Here is a 27,798-nt window from a genome sequence, read left to right on the forward strand (position 1 = left end):
TAAGCTAATGTGCCTTTAAGCAAGAAGGTGTTGAAACTGGTGATGTCATTTGGCATGATGTCATAACGCTGAAAAACATTACCAAAACAACCTGCTCAGATTAATAGTGGTTTATTAATTAAGTGTTTTTTTTTTTTTTTTTTTTTTATAAAGTGGTATAATTAAGCTAGTGCCATTATTGAACAAATGTGGAACGGAGTGCAAATGTGCAAAAACAATTATCATAATGGGCAAAGAACAGAACATTTCCACTGATTTATTAGTTCACATATACAAGAGGGACAAACAGTTTAAGATGAGTTTGTAACTGCCCCATCTATTTCCTACAAATTGCTGCTTATCAGAGGAGAATTAAAGGTGTGTGTTCTAGAGAATTATCAGGAGGTTTATTTGCTTCCCCTATTTAAAGCAGTTTTATTAATGAAATGTATTTACTAGTTGTTCGATCTTTCACTGATATATTAAAAGTGGGGCTGAAGATAAGGCCTAAAGGAAAATGAGAATATACAGTGTAGTTCCAGAGGGATGATCCAACCACACGTGAAGTACAGCAAGGGTTCTATTTCCTGAAAATGATGTACGTAAATAGACTGCTTGTTTTTGGATTTATATGAACCTTAAAGTTGTGCCTTTATAAAAATGGATGGATAAACTTTCTTTCAGCTGCTCTGAACCATCGATGGTGGGGCTCGAGTCTGTATCCTCAGATCTCCAAATGAACAACCTAGAGCCATAGCCAATGCTCTCAAAAAATGGATGGATGTTTTAAACATTGTGATTGGTAAAAATACAAGAATATCAACTTTGAATGTTTTACTCTAACAGGCTCCAAAGTCCCTAATGATCAGTGTTGGTTGTAACGCCTTACAAAGTAAGAGTACTTGGATTACTTTTTTGATGTAATGAGTAATCTTATGCGTTAGGTACTAGTTACTAACTATGGGTAATTTGGGAACGCCAATTAGCTTAACCTACATATCTTTGGACTGTAGTAGGAAACCAGAGTACTCGTAGAAAAACCTACCAATCAGGGGGAGAACATGCATGCAACTCCATGAACACACACACGGGAATCTGGAAACACTAGAGATGCAAGACAACAGTACTCGTCACTACACCACCGCGCCGCCTGTACTGTAATTAGTTACGTCCCCCAATACTGCTAAAGATACAATAAAAAAATTGGTTGTTTATTTACCAACTTCAGCAGCAACCTCATTTCCCTTCTCACCTGTTCTAACCACTCAGCGTTCAGCATCGCCAGTATCATTCAGTAATCACCAGCCTAAGCACGAGCAAAATTATATGGTGGCTGACTTTGTGTCTCAGAGGAAGATTGTTTTAGCTTTTCTAGGTTACGCCAGGTCACCGCCCATGCGGTTCAGGAGAGCAGAGTTCTGTGTAGTTGTCCTAAGTTTCTGTAAATAAGATTGAAAGATTTAACTAGACGAGATTTTCTTTCTCAGACGGGTTATTTTACCAGCACAAATACTTAAGTCCCATCATGACTCAGTAATGTATGGCTGTGCTTCCTGCCAGCTTTATTTTAGCACAGTGATTCATACACACACACACACAAAAAAAAACACACAAAAACACACACAGCCACAAACACACATGTCCATGTACCCTCTCAGTGCAGTTAAGTGAGTCTTTGGGGTGATGATGCTGTTAGCCTTTTCTGAGATGACTATTTAATGAGTCATAAAACTGAGGCAGTCTTTTGTGAGCTTAAGAGTGACACAGCATTCTTCACACAAACACTCCAACACTCCCCCTCTCTGTTCTGTTACTCACCGTTCACTCCTGCTCCCACAGGCCAGACACATACGCGCACAAACACATGCACGCACACGTGTGGAGATTTCATATGTTCTCTTCCACATTAAATCAAACGTTTGCTCTCCACCAGCCTTTTCCAGTGCATTCGTATCTCACAATGTGCTCTTTATTGCTGTGTGCCTGGAAGCCATTCAGGGTCCGTTCCGTTTCTTGCATAAGATTTGCACAAGACAAAGAATTGTTTTGTGTTTTATAAGAAAGCTTCCATATGGTGTGTGTTTATAGAGCCCCGTTTCCTGGATAGCTGGGAGGTGCTGATAGGAAATTGGGAAAGAGAGGGATTTGGTGTGAGCAGATAACAGTATGGATTCAGTTAGAGTGTAGATGTTTGGGACATTTCCATATATATCGTGAATGAAATGTGAGTGTATCTGACTGTATGGTTTGTGTGTGTGTGTATTTCTGTATTACAGAAGCCTCAGGGCATGCTCTGTGTGCTGGATGAGGAGAGTCAGTCGCTGAGGCCATCTGAACTCAACCTGTATAAGAGACTTCAGGCCCAGCTGGACTCCACAACTACAGATGCCGTTCTACTTACTACCAAGGATGGCAATGGGAACCCCCCACCGAAAGATCAGGGCCCGTCTTTTACTGTTGCACACTACGCTGGAAAAGTGAGCAAAGCAGAGTCCTTTGAAATTAATGAAAACCTCTTTTGGTGGTCATGTCATGCCTTTGAGCAAATCAGTGCTGTATGTATGCCTGTCTCTTGCTTTTCAGATGAGCTATGACCTCACAGGATCGTTGGAGAGGAATAAGGATGCTCTGCCCCAAAACATCCTGTTTGTCCTCAAATGTAAGAACTGCACCATGTCAGGCACAGGCCAACAAACAAGAGCTGAAGTAGACGTTTGCTACTATAAGAGTTCTAACTGTCCATTATGTTCCTTCAGTGCTGCAAGCATTTTGCTACCCAGACAAGCTGTGTTTCATTTCTGATACTACAGATTAAAGAATTTTCCCTCTTTTTTTTTCTTCTGACCTAATACAATTCAGATCAATGTAGTGTTTGTTAGTTGTTGCTGCTATTATTTGGTTCTCTCTCTCTCTCTCTCTCTCTCTCTCTCTCTCTATCTATATATATATATATATATATATATATATATATATATATATATATATATATATATATATATATATAGTACTGTGCAAAAGTATTAGGCACCATATTATATGCTGTACCAATTTTTTAATATTTGTTTAATGTCTTCATAATTATGTACAAAATCATTCAGTATTTCCATATGTAACTTAATTACGAAAAAATAATATTACAGGAGAACATATGCATGGCTGTAAAGAAAAAACAGTACAAGACAGACCAGTTTTGAGATGGAAACAAAAAACCTAATGTATGCTCCTGGGATTTGCATAAAAATAGAAAGGAGCGAGTGTGACAAAGTTACCAGAAGAACTCATAATTTTCTGAGATTTTCATTAGCTACAAGCCATAAACATCCAAATTAAAAGAAATAACTTTTGAATACTTTTGAGATATATTGGTCTGTGTGTAATGAATCTCCATGATATAATACTATAATACACTATATTGCCAAAAGCATTCACTTGACTTCACATGCATATGAACTTAAGTAACATCCAATTCATAATCCATAGGGTTTAATATGATGCTGGCCCACCCTTTGCAGCTATAACAGCCTAAACTCTTCTGGGAAATCTTTTCACAAGGTTTAGGAGTGTGTTTATGGGTATTTTGGGGAGCTTTATTTCCAAATTGTTCACACAAAGTTGGAAGCATGAAATTGTCCAAAATGTCTTGGTATGCTGAAGCCCCAAGAGTTCCTTTCACTGGAGCTAAGGGGCCAAGCCCAACGCCTGAAAAACAATCCCACAGCAGTTTCACCAGGTCAACATCATATTAAACCTTATGGGTTAAGGATTAGATGTTACTTAATTTCATATGCATGTAAAGGCAGGCGGGCAAACATACGGTAATATACAGTAGGGTACAGTATATACCTAGTGGTAACTCGGCAAACGACACCCCGTCTTGTGAATTTTCACCCTAAGATCTAAAAGTTTGCAAGAAATTTGCCTCGCCATAAGAAGTATTTTTGGCATGAAAACAACTGGGATGGAAGCGTACGTACATCTGGTTGTGTTTACTTCTGGTAGCCGATCAAAACTTGTTTGTGTCAGTGGAAAGCCAAACAAATCTAGTTCACATATGTGTTTTATTTTTTTTTTTTTGCATTTGTCCAAACTTTGGTGAGGACATAGCACCATGGGTCCCAAGAATATTAGCAAAGACTGTAGCAAGAAGAACACAACGCTACTTTAAGTTCAGTTTTTAAAGCAAATAATGCCAAGAGCAATCATAAATTAGGGTTAAGTAAGGTTTAGTGTATATTTATTTCATACTTGACTTCATTTACATGTCTTTTTTAAATGTATAATTTTTTAAATTGGTAACATTGGTAATATTTTTTGGTGGCTGGAACAGATTATTTCCATTTACATTATTTCCTATCGGAAAATGTGTTTTGCAATACAAAATTTTAACTTAAGAACTCCGATAAAAACAAATAAAATTCCTATTCCAAGGTACCACTACTATATAAACCCTGCATTCTACTTCCAGTCAAGTTTTAAAAATCCAGACATTTCCGAAAAGGTAAAACACCAGCTATTCAGTTTCCTTTTCTTCACGCTTTTTCTTTCTTTTTCCCAAGAGTCATTTTATTATGATTTATATAACTTGTCAGATGTGTTTGAGAGTGTGTGTGTAAGTGCATATGCGTGCATGTGCGTGTGTGTGTGTGCGCTCAGTAATGATTGGAGTCAATTATCACTGGCGCCTGGCAGAACGGGGCTCCAAAGTCGCGTAACCCCTTGTTTGTTTTCTTTTTCCTTTAACAACCCTCTCTCTTTCACTGGTCTCTTGGAGCAGCCAGTGAGAACGTGCTCATCCATCAAATGTTCCAGTGTAAGCTGACGCAGACAGGCTCCCTGGTGCCTCCGAACCAGCGGCTACAGCTGCGCAGGTCCAGAGGCGCTCTGCTCCTACATATGCCGAGCTCAGCCGGCATGCCCAAAGATGCACAGAAATATTTGGAGCTCAAAAAGGTACTTTTATTTTGTTTCGCAGAAGATTATTAAACATGCTTTATGGAGTAAATCATTTACATTTACATCTAGGCATTTGGCAGACGCTCTTATCCAGAGCGACTTACAAATCACCACTTAAAATAGCAGCTCTAATAGCACTGCTTCAGATTTGTGGAAATCCGTAACTTCGACAAGCAGTACGTGGGATTCCATCCTGATGGATTATATTATTAGAGAGCTGTGGTACAAAACACACAGGCAAACACACATAAGCCATTAACAAACAAGCCGGTATAAGCCGATAAGCAGGTTTGGCGCTGAAGAGCGGATGGCGCCTTTCTAGCGCTGTGGCGCTTCCCAGTATTTTTAGCCTATCGAGCGGGCAATGGGAAATGGCCTAAATTAGACCTTGTTACCCCACATACACACGGATAGCTCTTATTGATCTCGTTCCCTATGGCAGTTAACAGCCCATTCATAACACACACATCTTACCAACCGAGCTTGTTCTCTAGTTGTCCTAGTCTTTTTCTCCATATATTTCATTTCACTCTGACATCAGAACAAATGAATTTCTATTGTTCTCTTTCCAATGACTCGTGTACTCGATTTATTTCTGTCGAGTTTAGTATATTGGAACGTTATATACTGTAGGGCCACTAGCCCATGAGTGAGTGAGCTCTGTCTAAGCTGCACAGTTGAGCCGTCTAGCTGGCTCAGGCTTATGTAAGGCATTCAGTGCACAAGCCGGTAGCTCACCTTTTAACCCTCCAGTGCATAAAAAACAATCCCACCGTCTCACACTTACATAAGCAATAGTTATGCTTTCGCAGTGCCATGGGAACGCCAATGTGAAGTACCATCATGCTGTTTTTCTCCAGAGGCATAATAGACGGCAGAAATGAGCGGTCTGGGTTAATTCAGCTAATGGCATTTAAGTGAGATACTGTGAGGAAGCTAGAACATTGAGGCCATGAGGTTTTCTAAGATGCTGCATTAAGAGAGCTTCAGTGTCAGTGCTGGCCATTTAAAAGCTAAAGCTAAATAAAAAGCTAACAGAGTCACTTTGTATAGCAGGGATACTGGAAGGTGGCATATACAGTTTGTCTTTAATGTTGTGGAAGCAGTTTGTGGAAGCAGCCTCCAGTGACAACAGTGCTGAAGCTAACTGAGTTTTAGAACACTGTCCCCCATTTGGAAAATTTCAAGTAATGGGGGAGGCGGGGGTATAAGGGTAAGGGAGGGACGCTTATAGCTGCTATAATGTAAGTGATAACTTTGTTAATGGAATGTTCATCACTCACATCCAGAGTGACGTACATTTTTATCTATTTATACATCTGAGCTGTTAAGGGTTAAGGGCCTTGCTCAAGGGCCCAACAGTGGTGGTAGGATTTGAACCTGGGACCCTCTAACTAGTAGTCCAACACTTTAACCATTGAGGTACCCATACCCTGTTTAATGTGTCAATAATAATTGCGCCATTTATTGTGGCATTTTTTAATAAATTAAATTAATGCTGTGGTGTAAAAGTAATAAAACACTTTTGGATGTACAGGTAAAATACTGGTTCGGTAATGTCCCTTAGTTTGTGTTAGGTCATGTCAAAATATGACTTTTAACTTTCTTGTAAAGCTTTACAGTGTGTGTGAGAAAGAGACGGGAGAGAGTTTATGTGTTATCTTATTCATTCCACTCCAACTTTATTAATCTAAGGCTCTATTCTTGTCCCCCGTCATGCCCTTTTTGTGATTTTCATAGAGCATATATACTGTAGGTGTGATGTTTACTCTCATGTGTGTCGTGACATTGTACTGTCTCATTCTCCTCCCTGCAGCTCATGAAGAAGAAAGGCGCCACATCATTCATGCAGAGGCTGGAGCGCTGTGGCCCCGTCACTGTGGCCGTGCAACTGCGGGTGAGATTTCCAACATGTTTTTCTTAGCAGCCCATCTGATCCATATACACGGTACCATCAAACGGTGCTTTCGGTGCAAAGCCGAACATTTCTAAATCCAGCAACGATATAGCTCACGTAATTCATTTTATGAATTAGAAAACAGACTGCTGAGTTTCTAAAAATAACTTCGGTATGAACATCATTATGTAATTTACTCGCAACCAGAGAGGCCAGCTTTCTGACATTCAGCGTGTGTTCGTTTCTAGTATCGGTCTTGTGGGCTTAGCAGTGCGGTTTGTGGGTGGTGAGAGTTTTCGGACTGAGCGTGTGTCTGTGCGTGGGTGCATGCGTAGGAGGGAGAATGAGTATGTGGTTTCGTATCCTAGCGTGATCTTTTTAAAGCTATAGAAGTAGTTTCCGGCCGTAGCAGTAGTGTGTTGTTTTTTTGTCAATTGTGAAGCTCGTGGCCGTTTGTGGGCAGTAAGTAAGGTTTTTCTGTCGGTGTTGTTGGCTGTATGTGGGTGAGAGAACAAGTTTGTGGTTTTACATGCTAGTGGGAGCCATATGAATGAGCAGTAAACAACCATTATTGTGTAGCGTCACACATACACACCATTACAGAGTGGGTCCTTACTGCAGTCTGATGTCAACACACACACACACACACACACACACACACATTCTACCCTTTTCCCAGGCAAAGAGCTCTTTGTATTTTTTGAGCATGTTGTGAAGAACACACCCACTTAATAAGACTACGTCACATTATTAGCACATACACAGATACACATACACACACACTCTCTCCAAATGATCTCATTTCCATTACAGCAACACATATGCAAGAGAACCTTTCGGTCTTTATATCAGCAATGACGCAAAAGCGGGTGTGTGCCAGGCATACAGAGTTCTGCTGTTTCTTTCATGGCTTGCTGCAAAAAACAAACAAACAAACTGTAGCTCATTAAGACCTGACATTTTGTTTGTTGTTTAAGTGCTTAAAAGTACAAGTAGGGATTATCGAAAAAACAAATAAACTCTTCAAACAAGTATAAATGATGTCAGATCAATGTGTTTCGTTAATGACTGTTGCCCTGCATGAGTAAGATGTCTGTAACTGTTGTTGTCGATGCGGTTGTTTGTTTGTCTGGGTGAATGGCAGTGTGTTTGTGTGCTACAGTAGGCCTGCTACATCTTTGCCCCCCCTTCCTGTATCGCTCCTTTGTTGTTACATGACGTCCATTAATGTGTCAGATGTTCAGATGACGAGCAGCAATGTTGACTCAAACCCATGACATCATCATTCTGCAAAAAAAAGTGCTGTCACATGGTTGCATGATGATGTATGATTAACACTGCAGCCAAATGGAGGTTAAACAAAGTCTTGTAAGACAGCATGGATGCATTAAGTATCATGTTGTATTTCAAACACAAACTCACAGCTGTCATTCTATCTTTCTCTGTTTCTTACTTTCCCCGCATGCAGAACTCTTTATCGGAGATCAGCAGTAAGCTCCAGCTGTGCACTCCTCACTTTGTGCATTGCGTGAGACCCAACAGTTCGAGCCAGGCCGACGCCTTCGACAGCTCCCTGGTGTCCGCTCAACTGCAGTATGTTGGAGTTCTGGAGATGGTGCACATGATCCGCTACGGCTACCCAGTGCGCATGCCCTTCACCGGCTTCCTCACCAGGTACGCCACGACCTGGAGATGAGTCCTCTAATTAGGAGGATACCTATATTTAGAATCATATACCTGGATACTCTTTTCAGATAAACATTACTTCTACTGTTTCTGTTGCTACTAGCACTACTATTATGGATACTATTATCAGCAGTGCTCCTGCTACTATTCTTATTCCTCCCACTACTGTACCTCTTCTATTGCCGTTAATACTACTTTACCACTTACTACTTTATTGATAATATTGCTAGTGATTTAAGTACTACTTACTACTACTACTGGTATTACTACTACTCTTTCTACAACCACTACTACTATTGATCTTTTGATACTACTTATACTACTAGTAATATTTTACTCTACCAATGTTAGTCCTATTTCTATTACTACTACCACTGCTACTAGTATAATTACTGTTACTACCAAGGAGGCAAAACATAAGAATGTTATTTTTATTATTTTAAAGGATTATTATTTTATAATTTATTTAATTAAATAAAAAGGTGCACAGTGTTAAAGAAATGCTAGTATCAATAGTTTAAGAGGATTGCATATTGATGATAATGCACAAATGTAAAATAATAATACAAGGTGTCCCTAAGTCTCCATAGATATTACAAATTACAAATGATCATAAGCAATTACATGCATAAAGAATGTTTTTTTTTTCTGTAAATTAAGAGTCATTTCCCCTACAGTATGTATGGAGACTTTTGGGACACCCTGTATAATCAGTTAGGTCTCGATGTTTTAGTGTCAGCTGCTTTTACTTGGCAGCTCAAAGATTTCTTTGTACCTTGTAGACTTTACCCAGCATGTTGTCTCCTAGCCGGCGCCCGCTCTTTGCTTTGTGAGGGTGCATAAGACTAATGCACAGGATGAGAGGAAGTGAATGGCTGCAGATTGAGCGACTGTACATTAAGCCTCTCAGCTGATGACCTGCACACGGGTTTCCATGCACTCAGCAGAGAGGACACACTATTAGACGTTTAGTTAGATTTCAGTGATCCAGGTCACATGAGGTCAGGCGGCACCAAGAGGCAGCTGCATTTAGAGTTCACTTTTTTCTTCCTGGTGTGATAGATTTAGAAGTTTAGCTGGAGCGAGGCACAGCGTGTGGGTGTGTGGGTGTATGTATAGGGTGGGTGGGAAGGCACTATGAGTAATGGTGTAAAGGGCTCAACCGCAACAGCTCGTTTGCCGGGTATCAGTGATTGGCCAGGAAATGAATGTGCTTGGGGAGCCTCTGACTGCGAGAGGTCAGACTGATCTGAGGGACAAAGGCATAAGAAAGAGAGTGATGAAATGACCTGAAGCTTAGGAGAGGTACCGCTTAAAACGGTCTGGTAGAGTTGTAATTGCAATGAAAGCCCTATGTTCCCTCTTGTGAGGGTATGAGAGGATCACTTCATTCTTTCTGTCAGCTTAGGTACAGTGTGACTCTGCTCTCATCATCCTCCAGGAGCACATCGCCCCATCCCTGTGTCACAGTGACATCTCACTGTACAGCCTGCAGACTTTTCTTTCTAGGTCTATAACATTTCTCTCTTTAATGTCACTTCAATTTTATTTCCTCCTGCTTTTTATCTTCTTCATAAGTTTTTTAGCCCTAGTTTTTTTTTGCAGGTTCTGTTGCATTATGTTCACTTTATTTATAATTTTAGTAATTTTTTAAAAATCTTTCCTACTTTTGATCGTCTCTGCTGATTTGGTGGGTTTGAGCACTCGCTGTCCAGTAGCAGTATCTGTCTCTCAGTCTCACTTTTTGTGTGTGATGGATAAAAGGATTACGATAAAATTCCAGTGAGATAATGAATCAGGACAATTCTGGGTCACATGACGCTGAAAGTTTCCACTACTTTGTTGTAAACATCACAAATCTTTCAGCCGAGAGACTGTGAGAGAGCAAGAGAGGGAGAGAAAGAGAAAGTGACAGACTGGAAAATTTAAGGAGACAGGCATTGAGGGACAAAGAGTAATGAGGAGGACGGACAGACAGACCACGTCAGACACATTGTTGGCCCTTCTTCCATCTGAGCCCGTGTTGACCCTGGATTAAATACCCCAGACGGTCGTGTGACTGTGATTGTTTTGAGACTGAAAGTAGCATAGTTCAGATTGTTCTGTGATAATGGCTGTTGATGTGACTTGATGTGATAGGCATACGGGTGTTTTCCTTCCGAAAGGTTAAAATGGTTTAATGGTCAGTTATGAAATTTCACATTAAATACATTAGTTAGTATTATTGCCACGGGACTCCTAAGCTGTAACACCAGCACGTCTGCGGCGTATTTACTACAACTTTCTATTATGTGTGAACTCTGAATTAAATGTCTAATAGTTCAAGCGTGGAACTTACCAGAGTACTGATGCTGTTTTTTTTTTCATGTTGAATACCTAGAGACAGATGGAGTCATGCATTTAGTTTTTCTTTTATCTTTATCTATAGAGTTGCCATTTGTTTAAGCATGACCTGTTGTTTGTGAGTGGCTTGCTGCGTGACATCATTCCAAGTTCGCAAGCTTGTTTTCGTTTAAATGCAAACGTGTGCATGTTTGTGAGAGAGAATGTGAGCGTGTTAGCATTACAATAAGGCCGCAGCCGGCCAGACAGGGTGAGAGAGCTGATGCAGAGGCAGACGGCGAGAGAAAGGCCAGGCCAATTGTAATGGAAATGTTGCACCTTTTTTTTTTTAAGCAGGAGGTCACATCATATTGAGGGTTGGGTTGTTTTTACATTTTATTACTGTTAAGAGCTTTCTATTGAGCAGGCTTTGTTTGGACTCAAGTTCAGTCACATATAGTATAATGGCATTTGTAACCGCTGTTGTTCAGAAGAACTGATGAAGCATCTAATATAAGTGCCAGATGTAACTGAAAAAAACATTGTGTTAGGAACAGTACCTTCTTGTAAAGACGAAAAAAAAGGATTATAAAAAAAAATCCATCAAATGGACAAACATGCCATATGCTTTAAGGTGGACATGATGAAACAAGATATTATGTGATTTTGTGATCATGTGATATATGATTTTTTAGATATTGTGATTGAAAACAACTAGCTTCAACTAAGTTCTGAATTCAGTCTGTTAAACTTTCAGGATTCTGGATGAGTGTACACTTGTATCCTTCACTTCCATAATAACTGTACAGTTTGTTCCTTTTCGATTAGTTCCACAACATTTGAAAAACTAATTACCCAAAAAACACATAGTAGTTTTTGTAAGTAAGTTGTTATTGGTCTTATGGCTGATTTAATCAAGGAGTTGCCACAGCGGACTATTCCTTCCACATAATTCAATTCAGTTTCATTTATATAGCACTTGTAACATCTGTCATTGTTGCAAAGCAGCTTTACAGAATCCAAAATAGTAATATTGTGTGAGGAAATACAGCATAAATAATAATTATCAGATTGTCCCTGTTGAGCAAGTCGAGGGCCAGAGTGGCAAGGAAAAACTTCCTGAGATGGCAATAGGAAGAAACCTTAAGTGGAACCAGACTTGAGAAGGGAACCTATTCTCATTTGGGTAATATCAGGCAGCAAGAATTGAATTGCAGTCACTCTGAGTGTTAGGAGGCTGAAAGTTCAGTATAGAAGGAAATGTGTTTAAGGTAATATGGAGTCCTCTTTCATTGTTGGAGGGAATTTCAGAATTTCAGAGGGTTAAAGAGGCTAGCTTCACTGGCAGCTAAGGATGACAAGCCCCGCCCCCGATAACCCGCCATGTTATTTCTGCTGTTATACCTCTATCTCACCTATGCGGTTTGACTATGTGAGGACCAACGCGTGGAAAGATGGAAACCTAATTACGGCGTCAAAACTCGTCGTGAATCATGATGAACTGTACTTACGGTCACCGCTAAAAACCGCATAGGTGAGATAGGGGTATTAGTGGTTAACAGATTATGGGCCAAACTTCGCTGAGTGATGATGGTAGATCAATTATAAAGGTCCTGACTAAAACAACATGCGTGAGGAATCACAAAGGAGTTTTCATTTTCTGCAGTGGAAAAGTACTCTAACTATTTTTATCAGGAAGTAATGCTGTAATGAAACTGAATACTTTTTAATGACAGTAATTTTGTAATGTAATTAGTTACTTTAAAAAGTAACGTCCCCCAGCACTGGTAATAAACAGGTGCGTTCTTGTATTTCCCTCCTATGCTGCAGATATCGAGAACTGGTGGACACCACACTCACACATGGGAAGATGATGTCCTCTGAAGAGAAATGCCGCCATGTTCTCCAGCACTGTAAGCTCCAGGGATGGCAGGTGAGTATGCACACTTTCAGCACACCTGATTATAACGCCCATGGCTAACTCTAAATTACGTCTGTCTCGCTCTCAGTTGGGAAGCAGCAAAGTGTTCCTGAGGTACTGGCAGGCTGACCACCTGAACGATCGCTGCCATCAACTTCACAAGAAGATACTTACCTGTCAGAAAGGTAATTATACTGTACTGTAGCGCTTTATCCTTCACAGTCTGTTTTTGTGTTTTAATCTCTTAAGTGTATGACTTTGTACGTGTATATGACAGTGGCACGTGGCTGGCTGGTAAGGCACCGTGTGCGCGGCAAGCTGAGCTATCAGCAAAGAGAGCAGTGCAACATACAACGATTTCTGCAGGGAGCAGAAGACTTGGGCCTTCGTGCTTACGACAGTCTGGTCATCCAGAACGCGGCAGATATTGCACGAGAAAATGATCGTCTGAGAGGCCATGCCATCACTCCACCACTGGGGGAGAGACCCGAACCTGTGGGAATAGAGGATGACTCACCGAGAAGGTGAACCACATACATTGAGACGCATGTAAATTAAAGAGACAGGTCTTCTCCACCTAATTTTCTTGTCATAACAATCTTCCCGTTTTAACTTTTACATAAGCAAAAATATTGATAGTAAGAAATAGTTCACTACCAACATTTCGACTGCTTTTTGGGTCATATAACAGTATCACCCCTTAAAGCAGCTTAGAAAAGAAGCTTTTACAGTATATTAAATATTCATTTATTATTTTGTATGTTTTTATTTCTTTTAAAAGGACATTATTACTCTCATTACAGGCAATTAGGCCATATAAAATTACCACAGTATGTCAACGGGTTTACATAGTTTTGTTTTTCAAATGAATGCACTAATAGTCTGATCAACAATCTAATCACTGGCTTGAGTAAGTGTTCACCCTACTGTCCATGTGTAGGTACCTGAACTGATATATATACATATGATGGGCTACACTTCACAAATTTATATGGTATATCCCAAATGAAAAGCAATATAATGTCCAATTTTTTATTTATTAAATTTTTTTTTACAAATAAGTACAAAAAGTATTATGTAACTCTGTGTATGTTAGTGCTCCCTGTGCGCAAAAACAGGTGATGTCACTGATTATGTCTGATCAGCCTAAGCTGAATATTGTCCACCTCTGCACAAATGTCCAAAACTAGGGAATAAGTGAATTGCAAACTACGTTTGTGTTAAATTTCTGTACATGATCTTCAGGAAGCAATCAAGCAGGCAGGGATTGAGTAGGTGACACCAGAGTACTGCAGATGTCTTTTTGACTCTGTGCCCAGCCGGATCCAGGAGGTTTTGAAGAATAAATAATTCATTGTAAATATTGATTGCTGTATTGCAATTTCATTGCATTTTATAACAAATCATTTCTTTTTATAATATTGATTGTCATCATTTAAAAATGTTGACAATGTCATTGAAACATTGAACTAAACCTTTGTCTTAATACGTTTGTATACACATTCAACCCCATTACTATGAAACCACTGAACTAGTACTGCTGCAACTAGATGAAATGTGTGCAAATTAATACACCTGGAAAACAGCTGAATAAAGTAAAAACACTGTCACGTCACAAAGGGTTTTGCCTATAAAACATTATCTTAAAACCGTTAATATCCTATAGAGCATCCATTATTAAACTTTGGTAGAATATTTTACAACTGTGACTCTTGCCTTGAGAAGGCCATTTACCAAATGTCAGTGACTGGGTAAGGAGAGTACTTGTCAAAGTAACAAACAAGTAACGTTAAAAAAGATTTAGACATCTACAGATTAGACAGGAGTTTGACATCTTTAAAACATGGGAAAAGGGGTCTTCAGTTTGAAGTTGTACTTTCTGGCCTTGGCACAGAGTGCTGTATTTGGCAGAACCTCATGACCCTCATGACCCATGAGAATGACAATCCCCACAGTTGGGCCCCTGTTGACTGCAGTAAAGGTCTCTACTCTTCTCGGGAAGCGTTTCCAATAAATATTGTTGTGTGGCTAAGGGTATTTATGCTCATTCATCTACGAGAGCATAAGTGAGCTTGGGGACTAATGTCAAATGAGGAGACCTGGTTTAGTCCTTTTTTTACATTCTGTGGGGTTAAGATCAGGCCTCAGAGAGGCAGGTCATCCAAATTCTTCCACACTATTTCATATATTTAGGGACCTTGTTGTGCGGGCACAGTGGCATTGTCATCCCAGGTCGGAGTTCGAACCCTTTAGCTCAAGTAAAGTAAAAATCTTAATGCTGCAGAATTAAAACATTCTAGGCATTTGTGTGATTTCAGTTTTTTTGGGGACAGTTTTGTGAAGGCCCACATACTGGTACTGTATAATAGTCCACAAACTGTACTTACAGTATGTCTATATATTAAACAATAGATCTTAGTGGGGAACAAATGTCCTGCAATGGCAGCAATATATTACAATTTTCACTATATTGGCACTTTTTAATTGAAAAGTGTATTTTACAAATTATTTTTAAGAAACGTATATTCTGAAGACGTACTTGGTAAAGCCAGGGTTAAGTTTATAAAGAGTATTATTTATTTCGTCTTAAGGTTCTTTAAATGTACTTTGGGACAAAAGAAAAAATACTAAACATATGAATATATAATCCTTTTCTTTTTATGTCTCTTTCTTACTGTATCATTACGCTAACTAAAACTCATGCCACCCAGATTGGGAAATCTTTTTATGATATTAAGTCCTTACTACCCCAGAAACACACCAAACATGCAGCTTCCCCAGGGACAAACAGATGGAGGCCCCAGATTAAAGGACAAAAATCAGTGTGCATATCATGCTAAGAAAAGCTGCTTAGTGTTTAATCAACAGATAAGCTATTTAGCCATTCATCCACTGCTGCACATTAAGCTCCACAGCACATTCTGTGTTATTTCATTATTTCTGCTTTTACTGAGAGGCTCTCAATAGCCAGATAGCTAATAGCTACTGTAAATGTAAGTTTTGCAATAGAAGTCAGGCGAATTAGTCAGTTAAAGTGTTCCAGTAGTTTTATTCTGATTTAATTCCCTGTGCACATCTGTATCTTTCTCTCAGGCCTGTAGAAAAAAGCGTAAGGGGGAATGACGCTGTGGGCCGTGCTGGGAGCTGTCCTTTCAGGCACTTCCGTTCCAGTTCTGTGCCTATCCCTCTAGTCATAGACAACTTGGTACACCCCAGCTTTGGACCATCAATCAAACCAGCCTTTCAGTCTGTAAATCATAGCAGTGAAGACGGGGGTAGTGGAGGACTGTCGTCGCCAAGGAAACAACCGCCTCCCAAACCAAAAAGGGATCCTAACACGCGTCTGAGTGCATCCTATGAGGCAGTGAGTGCTGGCTTGAGCATTGCTCCTAAGGACAGTCCTGCTGAGGGCCAAGTCTCACCATCAGGAAGCCCGCCTACTACCCAGTTATCCCCCAGTGACCGTATGTACACAAACAAGCACTGCCAGTTCCAGCAACATATACCAACTTAGTGGTTCTACCTAGTTAATACTAGTTAATACTAGTAAAGTAATGCATTTGAGTAAAGGTTTTTTTTTTTAAACCATAAAGCTTTAAACCATTAGCTTGGCCTAACTACTCTAAAAACCTTAAATGTTTTATGCTATGTTATTGTCAGGTCAGAAAGGCAATTTTGGACTGATGGAAATAAGATTAAATAAGATTGAGGAAAATTAAATCACATTGTCTTTGAATAGTTTCCATATAGTCAATGTCAGAGTACCTCATTACCTCATCTCGGTTTTGATTACACATGCCTTTATATTTTTATATTTTTGTTTATATTCCTAAGTAAGTGTTAATAAAATTAATCATTAGGATAATTTTTTATTGAGTATTGTAAAATCCATTTACTGCTACATAGCTATAAAATCAAAACAGATGGTCTAAGTCCATAGGATATTGATGAGTAGTCAAAAGGACACGGGGTCAGTTAAGCATTCTTTTGTGCTTTGTGTTAATGTTTCCCCTGAATTCTTTTGTCTGTCCACAGCTCTCTCTAAACCACGTCCTCACAGCGATGACTACAGCACCATGAAGAAGATTCCTCCTCCCAAACCCAAACGCAGCCCCAACACCAAGCTCACAGGCTCCTACGAGGAGATCTCATCTGCTCCTGCTCCTGTGCGCCCTACAGACATGAAGCTGGCGTGCCTGACACGCAGTGGACACTTTATGGGCCTCGTACAGCGAGTATCCTCTGATGACGGACCACACATGGCCACACTGACTGTACAGCAAGGACGGGATGATGAGGACGTCTACATAGAGATGGTGAGCACATGCAGGGCGCTGAGCCTGGCAAACTCTCACAGTCCAGAGCAAAATGAAGCTGTGTATGAAGAAATGAAGTACTACCCACATGATGAGGTTGGAACTGTTCCTCAGGTCACCAAGCCTGAAGTTTGTGACTCCACCCCCTTGACTTGTGCAATTGCAAAGCTGCCACAAACTCTACAACCCAAGAGACCTGTAGCCCTTATGGACCATCCAAACATGCTGATAGGACGACAGCAAAGCTGGGATGGAGATAAAAGGAGTGAAAAAATGAAAAAAGACGGAACGGCATGTGACATTCCCGCACCCTTTCCCAACCTGCTACCACACAGACCCCCTCTCCTGGTGTTCCCTCCATCACCAGTCACATGTTCTCCAGCCTCGGATGAGTCCCCGCTCACCCCTCTTGAAGTAAAAAAGCTGCCCGTGTTCGAGACTAACCTCAACTACTCCAGCCAAGATGGCGGCAGCCCACTTTCCCCCCAGTATAGTCGCCAGAGAGCTGACTCCTCCCCTAGTCTTTCTGTATTAATACCTGACAAATCGACCCCCCCTCTGACTCCACCCCCACCTGCAGCTCCTCCTCCACCTTATCGGCCTCCATCGCACTTCCCTTTCCCCCCTGAAGCGAACTTCCAGGTCCTGAGCCGTGCTAATGCAGACTCCAAAATGACTCATAAAGGAGGGCACAGTTTAGCAGAGACACCCCCGGGCAGTGCCAAGCCTCCCTTCTCCCCAGTGAAGTCTTCTCGGCCAGAGCCACGACGAGCACACTCATGTTCATCCTCACCACTGCTGTTCAATCCAGCTAATGGGAGATCCCTCACAAGCCCCCTTGATGAGTTAAATACACTTTTCAGTTCTGGGCGCAGTCTGCTCCGCAAGTCCACAACCGGGAGAAAGATTAGAGATAGCGGTGAGTTTTTATGTGTTTGTGTGTGTGTGTGTGTGTGTGTGTGTGTTTTCTGGCCTGCTACCTCTAATGCTACAGCCCATGCACACACTCAAAGAATCGCACATAGCAAGTCTTGCTTAATTGGGTCAAAGTGAGGATGCATGATGATGCATTAAATCTCATCCTTTTACCATGACAATAAATAAATAAACAACACAGATGTACCAGGCTGCTTTCCCACTGACATAGTGTCTAGTACGTTGGCGTGTAATGGGAAGAGTACATGTGTCCTTTGTCAAGCTGTCCCAACCCCGGCATCCTCTTTTCTCATTAAACCTTTATATTCGAATAGGGGACTTTTAACCCAATGCACGTCCATCATATGGATTTATGAGCATAAGTCCACTATGACCCTGACCACGGCTTGGCTTCCACCTCTCTGTGTGTGTGTAAGAGAGTATGTGTGTAAAGACCAAAATTTCCTGAGCAAAAGGGAAAGGAGCAAAAGCATGAAAGCTGAAAGTAGTAAAGAAAAATCAATTGTTTTTTTTTTAATTGCCCTCATTATATAATTGGTTGTATGTGTGTGCATGCTCGTGCTCTGCAGTAAGTTGGCACTTTACACCAACTTGTGCCCTGAGTTCCCTGGCATAGGCTACAGGCTCAATGCTACCATGCACAGAGTACGTGGTATAGATGATAGATGGATGGAAACAATCCATCGTAAAATAATGGTGCTAAATGATACACTGGTGAACATCAAAAACCGTGAAGCAGTCAGGTGTAAACGCTTACCGACTTATTGATGCGCAAAGTCTAAAGGTGATTAAAAAGGCAGACTGGATAAACAGCCAGAAATGAGCAACATGAAAGCAAAATAATCGGTAAAAAAGCATGGTCGCACCCGACATCGTCAAGCTTTCACAATGTGGATATAAGTCTAGTGTTAATTAGACGCAGGTGCATTGTGAGCTGGAGTGATGAAGTGCAGCGCTGAAAAAACCCCAGCCAGGAGGTTGACTGCATGTTTAACTGAGCCTTTCTCTAAGAGGGGTGTAACTAATGACTCATCCTTGATCACACTATCATGATGGAACGCCATGAATAAACCTTCTACACGTTTAATTTTCCAGGTGTTTAAAGGCAAACGCTCCCACACACACCCTTGCACACATTTCATAAAACATTGATTTGATACGTAGGTCATAATTTCTGCTCTGTGCACCGGGCATGTCACATTACTTAAAGATTTAGTATTGAATGCATTTTTAAATTAATGAGCCCATAATGTTATATTGCACAGACAGAAGGAACAAAGCTAAATCAGGCACTCAGTAGCGTACACTAGAAAAATTACATACAGTGTAATCATTTTATTATAATATCTATTGTTTTGGTTTTGTTTAATCTATTAATATCTAGTATATTTCTGATATTTATACTCTGTTAATTCATCTTTAATTTAAAAAATAATCAGTAATTATTTTGAGGGGCTTTCTGGGGGATGAAATTTCTCCTGATTAAAGATGTGAAACTGATTGACACGTACTGTACAAAAGACTTTAAGCACAGTACGGTGATGAGACTCTTAACTGCAGTAAAACATCTAAATGGTGCAAACATTTTAAAGCAGGTTGTACATACTGTATGTGAATAACAGGCAGTTTGATCCGGCGTACTGAGAAAACTTTCCACCTTAATGGTATCCAGTAGGATGTAGCGGAGGATTATGTAAAAAAAAATAATTTTTTTTTTTTTACTCTTATAACTGTGTCTTGTTATCCTGCACAAGAAAAAGTCCTGGTTTGACTTAAATGCCACACATGGTAATGCCGTAAATATTTCCTTAGTCTTTCTCTTTGTATTATTATTATTATTATTATTATTATTATTATTATTATTATTATTATTAATAGTTGTAGTAGTAGAAGTATTATAACTGATTTCCAAATGGCATGTACTTCTTGGAATTACCAGTGAACTGTGTACCTGGTAATCTGATGATTTGTTATCTGCTTACATGTATTGCATATTACTTTTAGGAAACGTATATATGGCCATAAATTGGAAAGGTCTGTATGCGATGCAGGACACCATGCACATGCATGTTCACACACTTCTTCTCACTGAGGGCCAATTACGCAAAGCCAGTCCATCTAAGATACTATATACCAGATACCCACAAAAAGCCCATGTGGACACAGAGATCATGAGAAACAATCTCACATAAATACAACGAGTAATACAGGAATGTGCCTTAGTTTATATACCGTAACTACCTTCAGTAACAGTGTATGCAGAATTACATTTAAGCAGACTAGTGTTTTTTCTGTATATAAATGTACAGTACATAAAATGATAGTCTACTTTAAAGTAGGCAAAAGGAGCCAAGAATGTGTACACTGAAGCTCTCCTGAGCCTATTCGACTTTATCTGTCCCTGCTTTACCATTCTTGTACAGGCGTCCTCTGTAATAAAAGAGCAAGAGTGTGAAAATTCAGGCACAGAAGCCACCGCCTCCCTTTATGGTGGAGGCTGAAGGGGGCATAGGGTGTATTAGCACTAGGCTCATCAATATTATATGAGCAGAAGATGATATAGTCATAAAATATTAAATATCAAAGTCCTCTAGTGTGTGCATAGGTACTGTAATTCCATAGCAAAGCGTATGTGATTCCCTGGAGGGTGAGTGCGCATATATACAGTAGTCATTAAGGCAAATGTATGTGAGGAGGAAATGACCACTTAAACTACAGTACAGTGTGTGTGTATGTGTGTGTGTGTGTGTTTGTGTTAATTGTCCTGACATATGTATCATCATTCCCAAGCTGTTTAAAAGCATGTGTCCTCAAATGTTCCCGTGGTCACTGCCACTGACACACCACCTGTCTTTATCAAGATAGACAAGATAAATCTCAACTAGACATATCCTTGGACAAATGCGCCAGTAGAATCTTGTATAATACATCACATGGCATTAAACTTTTGCATCATAGATGCCATAGTGGGTCTGTGTACCATCATGTTCATTCTGATATCAGTGAAACCTAGAGGGAGAAGATGAGTGTGGATCTGGGAGGAGACTATGTGGTGACTCAGTTTCAGCTCTTACTTTATTAATGAGATGACCTGTCTATCATCTTGAGTGAAAGGGGTGTCCTGTTAGGTTTCATGTTTTATGCTATGTTCCTGTTGAAGAGACAGGAAAAATAAAGGCTTTGATTATGGATGCAAACAAGTGTTAGTTCTAAGAATTACTCTCATTATTAACTGCATTTCCCTAACATTAATAAAGACCGTCTAAAAACATAATTATTAAATTCTGTTCTATAGCATTCCAAATAATAGCGATACTGTAGATGACCTACCTTCAGTTAGCTCTAGATCGTGTTTAGGCTGCAGAAATCGAGGTCACCGGAGCTGCCTGAGAGCATGCTGTAATGGAAATGATGGCAATGTGTTGAAGGGGCAGCTGACCCTCTGTGCTAAATTCATCTTAGCAGCGGTAAGATCTAAGCAGGCCTACGTGCCATACGGATTAACAGTTCTTCTGCTGCTTCCGCTGCCTCCTGTCCAGGCGTCATCACTCCCATGTGGCTGAACGTTGCAGCTGCTACAATTTGTGTCCTGCTAAGCTGGACATGCCAGATGTTGTCTTTCCTTCCATCATGTCATCATGTTGAGGCCAAATGTCACTATTTTGACCTGTTGGCATCTACAAATATTTATATGGATCCTTTACATGGAAATTTAATGTGTTAATATAGAGTTGCACTTTCAGTGTGTGTCAGAGGACGTATAAATTACAGAATTTCATCAGAATATCACTTGACGTATTCAATTTTTTTCAGGTTTTTCCAATTCCAACATGAACCTTCCAGGAAGAGAAGAGCAAGGTCCCACTACTTCATCGCCACAGCTACAGGACAAAAACGCCAATCACCGAACATCCTCACCCAACTCCCCTATTCCTGCCATGGAGAACGGGAACCAGATCTCCAATGGTAATCTCCAAAAACTGGCTGTGTCTGAAGAGAGATGTGTATTAAATTTCCCTGTAATCTCTGGTCATGTAGAGACTTACTTTAAAAAAGCCTTCAGGCATCCAAAGACTAATAACAAAGGTGACACAAAAACATATTATTCATACCCTTAAGGGAAATCAGTGTAATAATTATGCGTTCAGTTACCCAACAGGGGCCGTGCTCTGGGGGGGTAGTGTTTAAGGTGCTACATGATCAGCCAGCATGACCTTGACCTAGATGACCATGGAACATAGAGGGGGAAGATCCCGAGCCATGGGGTAAATGAAGTCTATCAGAAAAGGGAGTCTATGATTAGTCTGAAAGGCTCTGGAGTTGATAAAGTGTCCCTATGAGCCATCACTCCATCTGTAGTGTCTCTCCATCTTGGCCTCTGTCAAACCCCCAATTTATCTTATACATTTGTCCTTTTGTCCTTTTAGTGTGGCCCTTTGGTTGCATAATCTCTTTCAAAAGTTACCCTTTGCTAAAACAGCATAAAATTTTTATTAACATGTTCATAAATGTTGACATTTAACATCAAGAGTGTCAAAACTGTATGACGGGTTATTCTTTTTACCATGACTGGCGCTCATACAGTATTTTTGACACAGCTTCTGTCTCCACAGGAACATTAGAGGACGATGGACACCACAAATCACTTGCATCCAGTGCCTCTTTGCTACACAGGCATATGGACAGCCATCACAGTCAGGTAAACTCAGCAGACCCCTGTGGGGTGGGGAGTAGAGGGGGGTGCAGGGGTCTCCCAGTGGCACAGGTAATCAAGGTTAATGAAAGTGAGAGATGAAAGTTCCATGTCCTTCCATCCCTAGCACTTTGCCAAATGAGTTGAGGGGAAGTTATCTGGAGATTATGTTTACTGGGATATCACTGCATGTACTGTAGAGACGAGCCAGTGGCACAGATCCTCAGGCCAAAGCTATTATTGTATCCCTGCTCAGCTTCTCATTGTGTCACTGTGTGTGTGTACAGAGAAGGCTAATGCCTGCATTGTATTAAACCTTAATGAAGCTTCACGCCAGGACGTTTCCACTTGATTGGCATTTCTCACTGGCTGACATTTACTTTTCCAAAAAAAAAAAAAAGATTAAACAATAAAATTGTCAATAATTAAAATGAATAGCAGAGAGAGCCAGAAAATTTGAAGATAAACTGATTTCTTTTTTTATTATTACAAAGGCCTTTGTTTTATGATTTTTAAAATATAAAATAGGAATGTATTGTGTATTTAAAGAAGGCAGCCTATGAAAGTTTATTTATTATTATTGTGTCCTAAGTCTCCTGGGATAGGCTCCAGGTTCTCCGCGACCCTGAATACAGGATAAAGTGGTATAGAAGATGAGTGAGCGAGTAAGTTACACCAGCTGTGTCAGGGAAAATAGGGTAAATGTTGTTACTAAGGGGATTTAATCGATGCTTAAAGGAGAATTTAAATATGTAGTAAATTTTGGTGAAAGGTGGGCATAATGTACACTTTATTAGAAAATATTTGCCTTTCCAAAAAAGCACACCCAAATATTGCATTTTTCCACATTAACTTTCATTATGGCATGCGATGTGATGGGCAGTTTATTTATAAAAAAAAAATCCTCATACTCTCAGAATCACTTTTTCACAATCAGAGAAGAAAAAGCATTGATGTGATAACCTGGTCATTCAGTGCATTCAGGTAGTCAGCTTTACATGGTAATGTTGTTGAGCCTAGACCTGATCAACTGAGGCAACCCCAGATCATGACACTGTCTCCAGAGGCTTGTACAGTGGCCACTATACAGTATGTGATGCGTGCATTGCTACATGTGCTTCCCTTCTTACCCTGACACATCCATTGTCTCATCCTATGGACTAATCAGTCCGCAATTGCCATTGCTCAAAAGTCCAATCTGTTTTTACATTTCATAGAAAGTGGTTTTCTTATGGATACGTGGCTATAATCTGTTATGATCACTTTTAAACATAGCTGAGATTTGTACTGTCACGTGATTTCCAGTCATGGTCATTGATAATTTTTTTTTTTAAGCTGACGATTCAGTACTATTCTTTCAGGTTTTAATAATGTTGCTCAGTTCCTAATCCAATTCTAGTCACTTCAGCAGTTTCTTCAGCATTTTTGCCCTTCTGAAATGTGGACTTTCATTTGGCCAGGTTGTACATGTATATCATGTTCGAAGATATCAAAATAATCAAGATGATAATTTATATTTTTCCAATATGAATTTCTAACATTTTAACATTTCACATGAAACACAAAATGCCTTGTATCCTGATAGAAATAATATTTCCTGAAAAATATGTTCTAATATATTCAATATATATAGTAAACGCATTTGCAATGACACATTATCAAATGCGTGCTTTTTAAATCTTTATCATGGCTGTATGCGAGTACAATATGGAGGCTATACTTTAACATCTGGGGCCTGAGATTACGTGACACATATGAGGTGACGGTGGTCATAAATCACATGCGGTTCATACCCCGCATTGTCAGATCAACACCTAAATCATGCCAAGCAAATGTTCCCTGTCTGCTGGCTACGAGATTTAGATATTCAGCCATGACATTTATGATATGCTGTATGCTGCACATCTTCCACAGAACTGTCACTTGTGAAGACCGAAATAGGGGTAATGCTGTTGAAATACTAATATGGAAATGTGATAAGGGTTGTGATGGTTATATACAATCATTCTGCGTACCCTTAAAACTGGAGTATGTATAATATTTAATATATATTAAAAAGTGTTTACTTCCTACAGGTCAACAATAGCATTATATCATTTATAACCTTTACATATGGAGACCCTTGTTTAGGTGTCTCATACATAATCTCTAAACATTTGCTTCAAAACCAAGATGCATAATGTGGCCATCACATTATGCAAGATCTGCCAAGCTATAATGATTTATGAATATGTATTTTATATAGGTCAGCTTGGTCTCCCTGGCACTTAGGTGTAGTAAACCCACAATAGCCACTTGTCATTTAACATAACACGTCAGCTGAGCAGTTGTCATTAGTGATAATTGCTGTAGCTTCCCTGAGTGGAGAGTGGATATTCTTCCTCTTGCACTCAGTGGCCTCATCAAATCAGAGGGATTTTATACATCTAGCAAAGAAAAAACATCCCAGTCCAGTTCACCTTTAAATTGTTTATTTTTATTTTTACATACCAGACCCGATGAGTATGTGTATTAAGCGCATTACTAGTGATACCCGACCCCTTCCTGCTTCTAGAACACTTGGTGCCACAGGTTCTACAGTTACAAGTTCCCATTCAACCCTCAATCCCCTTGCTCTGTCACATGATATGGCCCATGTGGTCACATGACTGCCTGTAAACCAGGAAGTAAGCAAAGCAGTGAATTTAGAGCCATGGCCATAAAAGCCATCTTAAACAATAAAAAAGGACCATGCATATGCACTCCTTTCCTGCACTTTGAATAAGGCTTTAATTATTTAAGTGGCAAATGAAATATTCACAGGTACAGAATCTCTACTATAGAGGTTAGCGGTCTAAACTCTAGCACTCTGAAACTGGACACTCTCTTTTTTACTAAGCTGCATAAGCTGGTGCGCATAGGCTTATTTCTTTACTACTAAAGCTCAGAGCTGGTAACTTAAGACTTGCTTTTTAGCTAAGCAGTCTGTGCCAGGTACACACAAACAGACTATTTAGAAAAACAAATACCCTAGCATAGTTTTATTTTCTTTATGGTGAACATTTTTCAAATGTTCAGTTAGGAGAATATTTTAATATCACACTGAATATTATTATTATTATTATTATTATTATTATTATTATTGATAATAATAATAATAATAATAATATAAAAATATGATGATGATGATAATAAAAATAATAATAATAATAATAATAATAATATTCCTCTTTATACTGCATTGTGACAACCAGCACACAGGTTTGTTCTAAAGCATTACTGTACATACAGGAGGCTGTTCATTTCTCATAGTGCCTGAATGGATAAAAGCCAGATGGCTACAGAGATATGCCCTCTCCATTACTCAACTCTAACCTCAACAGAGGTTGACTCCAAAAGGACACTCGAGCCCTTAATGTCCTTATGGCACTCGGAAGCAGGAAATGGCCTTTTAATGCAGTCGTCTTCTCCTTTGCACTGGCACATGTATGCATCATGTTTCACTTGGCAGCCTGTGCCACATGTCTCTATTTGTATGTCCTCACTACTAATGTGCAAAAAGCAAAATATTTTAATGATGATCTTCATGATAATAATCATAAATTTAATTAGCCCTTTCTGGCTAGTGCACATTATTGATTAGGGAACACACTGTTCCTAACTAAGTCAGAAGTCAGGGCAAACAGGAGACAGTTAGAGGAACAAAGTGTTTCCACTTATCTCTTTGACTAATTTAGGAGTCTTGAGTTGCCTCAGGTGTTATCTGTTGTAACATGTTCATGTACTTTATGACCTCAGCAGAAAACATTTATTAGTGCAATTAGATGCTTGTTTTTGTCAGATGTTTGCTTTTGTCAGACTTTTTTTTATGATGTTTTGCTCATTAAATATAGTAAATGATAACTTTTCTTCATTCACAACTCCATGTACTGGCAACAGCACAAACAAGGTTAACACAAGTCTTGATATTTTGCTTTCGAAGAATCTGATTTTAATGTATTTCTTAATGTAGTCTTAAGGAGTAGTTCTCCAGGCTTCCTGGAGGACTTTTTGTCTCTTGTATTTGTTTTTCATTTTTTGATTCCACTCCCTGTACCCGACGTGTTTCAGAGGATTATTTTGTTTGTTAAGCCACACACTGGTCTATGGAGCATTCTAGGATGAAAAACATTTAACGTAAGAAAGGCTGGTGATTAGTATACTTGTAATACTGAATGCAGAGTGGTTGGTACAGACAAGAGAAGAAATGAGGTTGCTGCTAAGGTTGTTACAGTACATGAACAACCTGTTTTTTTTTTTTATTTTATCGTTAGAAAGTTTCCAGGCTGTTGCAGAAAAACATTGGTTTCAATTTCTTTAATCTACATTATTTAATTTAGTTTAATTTAATATGAAAAAATAAAGGGGATGCTCAATACTTTTGCATAATACTTACATGTCCGTATCTGTTAAGTGTTTCTGAACTGCTTGATTTACTCCTATGCTCTGAAGCCTCTGTGTCTTTTTCTCTCTTCCTTCCTCTCTTCCAGAGGGGGCACCTCAACTTCTCTCCCTTTGGTGCAGGGGCCGCGCTCTAACCTGGGCATGGCCGTAGTGTCTGTGTAGGGACGGGGTGAGTCTCTTATAGCTGCCACTTCCTTTAGCTTTTCTTTACCCTGGCCATCTCGCCTCCTTTTATTTTTTTTTATAGGAAACTGCAGCTCTGTGCTTTTACAACTTTATTTATCTGTTAAAGGTTGTGTAAGGGTCTTCGTAAGCATATTGGAATGTACATTGGCATTATAATGTGCAGTGGCATGTTACTGGGATAGAAGCTTTATAGTTTAAAGCCAAATGATGAGATTGTGACAGATTAATGATTTGAGAAATTCCTACTGTAGCATTTTACATTTTATTATTTTTCTTAATACCTGTAAATCTCCTCCTATGATTTAAAGCTGCTTCTTTTTTTTCTCTTTTTTTTTTTTTAAACTTCATACCTGTGTGATGACTGATGTACTGTGTCAGTGGAATAAAAACGACAAGTGAGCTGCAGTTTTCTACTCTAGTACCTCCTTTCCTGCTAGTGTTTTCTCTTTCATTGTTGACTCACTTCAGCCTTCATTCAATCAATCCC

General features: G+C 39.6%; 1 protein-coding gene across 3 annotated transcripts in view; it reads left to right on the forward strand.

The window, feature by feature from the left end:
* myo16 (myosin XVI) overlaps nucleotides 1–27,798 on the forward strand; it is a 132,141-nt gene that overhangs the window by 98,138 nt on the left and 6,205 nt on the right. For 2 of the 3 annotated variants that reach the window (XM_053496130.1, XM_053496129.1), the window contains exons 23-34: nucleotides 2,256–2,456; nucleotides 2,563–2,638; nucleotides 4,754–4,929; nucleotides 6,749–6,829; nucleotides 8,298–8,503; nucleotides 12,668–12,770; nucleotides 12,847–12,943; nucleotides 13,036–13,282; nucleotides 15,852–16,222; nucleotides 16,794–17,993; nucleotides 21,824–21,976; nucleotides 22,624–22,709. In XM_053496130.1, coding sequence (XP_053352105.1) covers nucleotides 2,256–2,456; nucleotides 2,563–2,638; nucleotides 4,754–4,929; nucleotides 6,749–6,829; nucleotides 8,298–8,503; nucleotides 12,668–12,770; nucleotides 12,847–12,943; nucleotides 13,036–13,282; nucleotides 15,852–16,222; nucleotides 16,794–17,993; nucleotides 21,824–21,976; nucleotides 22,624–22,709 — 2,997 coding nt within the window. Of the gene's footprint in view, nucleotides 1–2,255; nucleotides 2,457–2,562; nucleotides 2,639–4,753; nucleotides 4,930–6,748; nucleotides 6,830–8,297; nucleotides 8,504–12,667; nucleotides 12,771–12,846; nucleotides 12,944–13,035; nucleotides 13,283–15,851; nucleotides 16,223–16,793; nucleotides 17,994–21,823; nucleotides 21,977–22,623; nucleotides 22,710–27,211; nucleotides 27,295–27,798 lie in introns of all 3 variants that reach the window. The other variant, XM_053496131.1, reaches the window with a different exon arrangement.

This window comes from Clarias gariepinus, chromosome 5, assembly GCF_024256425.1.
Source record: "Clarias gariepinus isolate MV-2021 ecotype Netherlands chromosome 5, CGAR_prim_01v2, whole genome shotgun sequence".
NCBI lineage: Eukaryota > Metazoa > Chordata > Actinopteri > Siluriformes > Clariidae > Clarias > Clarias gariepinus.